A 4,404-nucleotide genomic window follows, 5' to 3' on the forward strand; every position below is an offset into this window, starting at 1 on the left:
CACCTCCTCCTTCAGGTTCCAGAAATCCAGACCCCTAGCGCCCCTCCTGGATCAGGACCCAGGAGTCCAGGCTGTCAGCATCCTCTTCCTTCAAACCCAGGAGTCAGAGTCCCCAGACTTCTCCCCCCTTAGGCCCAGGAGTCTAAGCCTCCAGCCCCCTCCTCCTTCAGGACCCAGGAGCTAGGGGTCCACAGTACACAGCTGGTGGATGTTTCCACGGAGACTAAGCAGGGTGGGGGAGCACTTCCTGGGTCCTGAGTCAGCGAATACCCAAGGGAGTCTCAAGGTCATGGTTCCGGGAAGGTCACAGCCACCCCCTCTGTATCCGCTCCCCAGGGGGCTCCTGGCATCCTGCCTCCTCCCCCCTTCCTCCCCCAGGGAGGTGGTACATCCCTGCGTCCTGACCGAACCCCCCTCAGCCCCCCATCAATGGCGGAGTCCGAACATCCTCGCACAAAGCATCAATTCTTCCCCAGCTCAGCCTTGTGAAGGAGCCTGTATTCGCGGGACCTAGGCATCAGGGTCCCAGCCCCTCCTCCCTCAGAAACCTGGAGAGGAACCCCTCAGCCCCTTCCTCTCTCAAGACCCGGGAGCCTGTGCCCCTACCCCTTCCTCCCTCAAGACCTAGCTAGGAATGTGGACTCTCAGCCTCCTTTTTCTTCAGGACACGGGAGTTCAAGCCCAGGAACCCTCCTCTCTCAAACCTAAGCCCTCAGCCCTTCCTCCCTCAGACCCAGGGGTCCAGCCCCCAGTCCTCCTCCCTCAGACCCAGGAGTCCAAGACCCCAGCCCCTCCACCCTCATACCCAGGGGTCCAGATCCCCAGTCATTCTTCTCTCAGACCCAGGAGTCCAGACCTCTAGTTTCTCCTCCCTCAGACCCAGGAGTCCAGGTTCCAGTCCCTCCTCCCTCAGACCCAGAAGTACATACCCCTAGTTCCTCCTCCCTCAGACCCAGGAGTCCAGGTTCCAGTCCCTCCTCCCTCAGACCCAGAAGTACATACCCCTAGTTCCTCCTCCCTCAGACCCAGGAGTCCAGGCCCCCACACTTTCCTCCCTCAGATCCAGGAATACAGACCCCTAGGCCCTTCTCCCTCAAACCCAGGAGTCCAGTCCCCCAGATCCCTCTGCCCTCAGACCTAGGAGCCTAGGACCCCAGCACCTTCCTCTCCTGGAAACTTTTGACTCAAGTCCACGGTCCTCAACCCCTAGAACCACAGTCCTGCCTTTCCTCAGCCCCCTCCTATCTGGGGACCCAGCATCAGGTGGGGGCGTAGGGGTGAGTCAGCATCCTCAAACACAAAGTGCCCCCTGTGGTCCCCACATTCCTGGGATATTCAGGACTCCCCAGATTCCAGGCCTCAGGCCCAGGGAGGGTGGGGAGTCCTCCAGAGGTTCCCTCAGGGTATGGGGTGGAGGGAGGAATTCCTGTTCTGGGAAGGGGTGAGCCTGCACTGAGCTCCCACTGTCCAAACCGCCACCCCCAGTGCCCACTAGTCACCCCCTTCCCAGAAAAGCCCCGGCTCTGCTTGTGCCCCCCTGCCCCAGTGGGCACTTGCGGGGGAGCCTGTGTGCCAAGTTCCTAAGGGCCTGGGGTCTGCTCAGGCGGAAACAAGTGGGTGCTTGGGTCCTGGTGCCACAGGCCATTGGATGCTGGCTGGTCTGACCGTCTCCAGGCCACCCCCAACCCCTCCAAGAGAGAGAAAGCTGCCTTTGTGTTCCCCAAGATGGGGACAGGCCAGGCTCGCACGACATTAACCCACCCTTAGGTCTCAGCCCTGCTATGTCTAAGGTCTTGGAATCCATTGCAGAACCTGACCCCCACCCCCGGGCTCTGGCGACTCAGACATTTGGCTCATGGGTGGGTGGGGGGTCAGCAATAGAAACCTTCAAGGACCTGTTCCTTGGGGTGACTCACAATGTGGGGAGGGTTCCCCTGTTCTCAGAGTAGGTGGTCAGAATTTCAGTAAGGAAAAGTGAGTCACTCGAGGAGGAAAGCATTACTGGGAAGCGACAACCTCCCCTTCCACGAGGCCCCCGAACTCTTGACAGCCTCTCTGTTCTTTTTTTGGATGGTCTATTTCCTCTGCTCATCCCAACTTCTGGCCTGTGGGTCCCCATTTCTGCCTGTGGACATCTCAGGCAGACAACCCATCTCTCCGTCATGTCCTCTCCTGTGCCCCCCGGGGACCCTTCTTTCTTTTGGCATAAATCTCATCATCCACTTCTGATATTCTTGGCATATGAGTGAGCCAGAGAAGAGAGAATATTGTGTGAAATGGACCCTATCTCCCATGCCCACTCCTGCTGGAGGGGCAAGGTGAGAGAAGAAGAGAGTGACTAAGAGGGAAATGTGATACCCTCGAACATTTGGGAGCCGGGGCTACTCAGAAATATCCATTGTAAAGAAAGGTAGACAAGGGCCCTGGAAGATGGTGTGCACCAGCTCCCTACAGCATGCTTCACAGGAGGGGAAAAAGAGGCTCAGAGAGGGCCAGGGACTGGCACAAACTTATACCAAAGAGGCCTGGGCAAGGCTTGGGCCAAAGTGTCTTAACTCCCAGCCACATATTCTTCCCATGAACTCACTCTCCACTTGAAAAGCCCCATGCTGTTCAATTTAGAGAAAATTTACAGAAGGGATTATGGTGCCAGGAAGCAGTGACTTTAAAATCAAAAAGGAGACAGGACTGTAGAACTCACAGAAGTGCTGGAGGAAGGATTCTTGAACAGGGCAGGTAGTCACCCTAGGCTATATTCTGATTCTGAGAATCCAAAGTTCCATGATTCCAAGCTGTTAAGTAAGACTCTGGATGTCACAGACGCCAAGATGCAGGAACTCCAAGACATCAAAATTTCACAATTTTAAAGATGTCAAGATGCTAGAATGCTAACACCATAAGGTTCTAGGACTTTAAAGGTGTCAAGATTCTAAAGACTTCTGGATTCTAGAATCCTAAAGATGCCAGCATTCTAAAATACCCTCGGTGGTTTCAGGATTCTAGGAGCCTACTTTTTAGCCAAAATAACAATAATAATTAAGAAAAATAAAATTTAATGGAAAGTAATGTACCAAAGTTCTCATCTGGGAAATTGTGGCAGGTCTGTTGCACAGAAAGGAGGTAATCATGAAAGTTCTGAAGCAATCACAGAAGACTACAGAAGAATGGCAGGAGGTGAGAGGTTAGCTTTGCCCCTGCCTTGTCCCAGGGAAGCTGTGTCTTGAACCCTGGAGCGGGGAAGGTGTAACCACACGCAGCTTGCCAGAAACCCCTTCATGGGTCCTAGCTGGCATTCTCTTTCAGGTCACTGAGTTCAATATCCTCACTTTACAGAAAGAGAAAAGGAAGCCCAGCAAGAGGGAGGTGTTTACCATTGGCTGCTGTAGCAAATGGCAAGAGTCAGGATGGAAACCCAGGCCCCCAGCCCTGGGCTCCCTGGTCACAACTCCGTTCCCACATCCCTACAGAACACCCAGCCCTCCTGCTTCTGCCCAGCCACCTCCCACTCATCTGTTCCTCCCAAGTGTGGCTTCACCCACCGGGAAAGAGGCGACCCATGGCAGGTTGGAGACACACACAGGGTGAGAGTGTGTGTGGGGGCGACATTTCCTGACCTTGTCCCCAGCCTCAGGGTCACCCTCTCTTGGGGGTCTCCAGCTTCTCACAGGGTATGACAAGGGTGTGTGGATGGCTCCCTGGATGTCCTGGAAGGGGGCTGCTCTGTCATTAGGGCCTGGGTGAGTGAGTGGGTGAGGAGAGTTTGGGGAGGCATTTGCTGAACCCACGTGTGCACCTACATGCCACAGTTCCCCATTCCCACTTGCCCACACACATACAGATATTCCCCCCACCCCAGGGCCCTTTAGGATGCCCTGCCTGCCTCAAGTCACCTCCAGGGGCACAGAGGGATAGCGAGGAGGAGGAAGACTGGGCATGGGAGATCCCGGGATGGAGGTTGTAAGGGTGCAAGAGAGGAGGCAGAGACATGGGGACAGAGAGACGATGGGACAGAGAGGTGGGAAAGAGGGAGAGAGGTGACAGAAGGGGCTAGAGAACCGGGCGACAGAAAGGTAGGGGACAGAGAGACGAGAGGATAAGGCAGATGGGGACAGAGAAACAAGGGTGACAGCGAGACCAGGGATAGGGACATAGAACAGGGACCGAGAGGGAGGGCAGAAATGGCGGGGGGGGGAGGCAGAGAACAGAGAGGATGATGAGGGGACAGAGTGACCCAGGAAAAGGGGACAGAGGTAGGGGACAAAGGCAGGATAGAGAGATGGGGAACAGGGAGGCAAGGAGAAAGGGAGACAGGAGGGACCAGACTTCGAGCCTGAGGGACGGAGGACAAGGGTAGGGGGACGAGGAGAGAAGCGGAGGGAGTCGGAGGCGAGCGGAAGGAGGGAC

General features: G+C 55.8%; 1 protein-coding gene across 1 annotated transcript in view; it reads right to left on the reverse strand.

Moving 5' to 3' along the window:
• CADM4 (cell adhesion molecule 4) overlaps window positions 1–3,558 on the reverse strand; it is an 18,671-nt gene extending 15,113 nt beyond the window's left edge. Inside the window, exon 1 of the mRNA XM_021709199.1 lies at window positions 3,540–3,558. Coding sequence (XP_021564874.1) covers window positions 3,540–3,558 — 19 coding nt within the window. The remainder of the gene's footprint in view (window positions 1–3,539) is intronic.
• Between the last annotated feature and the right edge of the window lie 846 nt (window positions 3,559–4,404).

This window comes from Carlito syrichta, unplaced genomic scaffold, assembly GCF_000164805.1.
Source record: "Carlito syrichta isolate Samal-C Ts95f unplaced genomic scaffold, Tarsius_syrichta-2.0.1 Scaffold169151, whole genome shotgun sequence".
Taxonomy (NCBI): domain Eukaryota; kingdom Metazoa; phylum Chordata; class Mammalia; order Primates; family Tarsiidae; genus Carlito; species Carlito syrichta.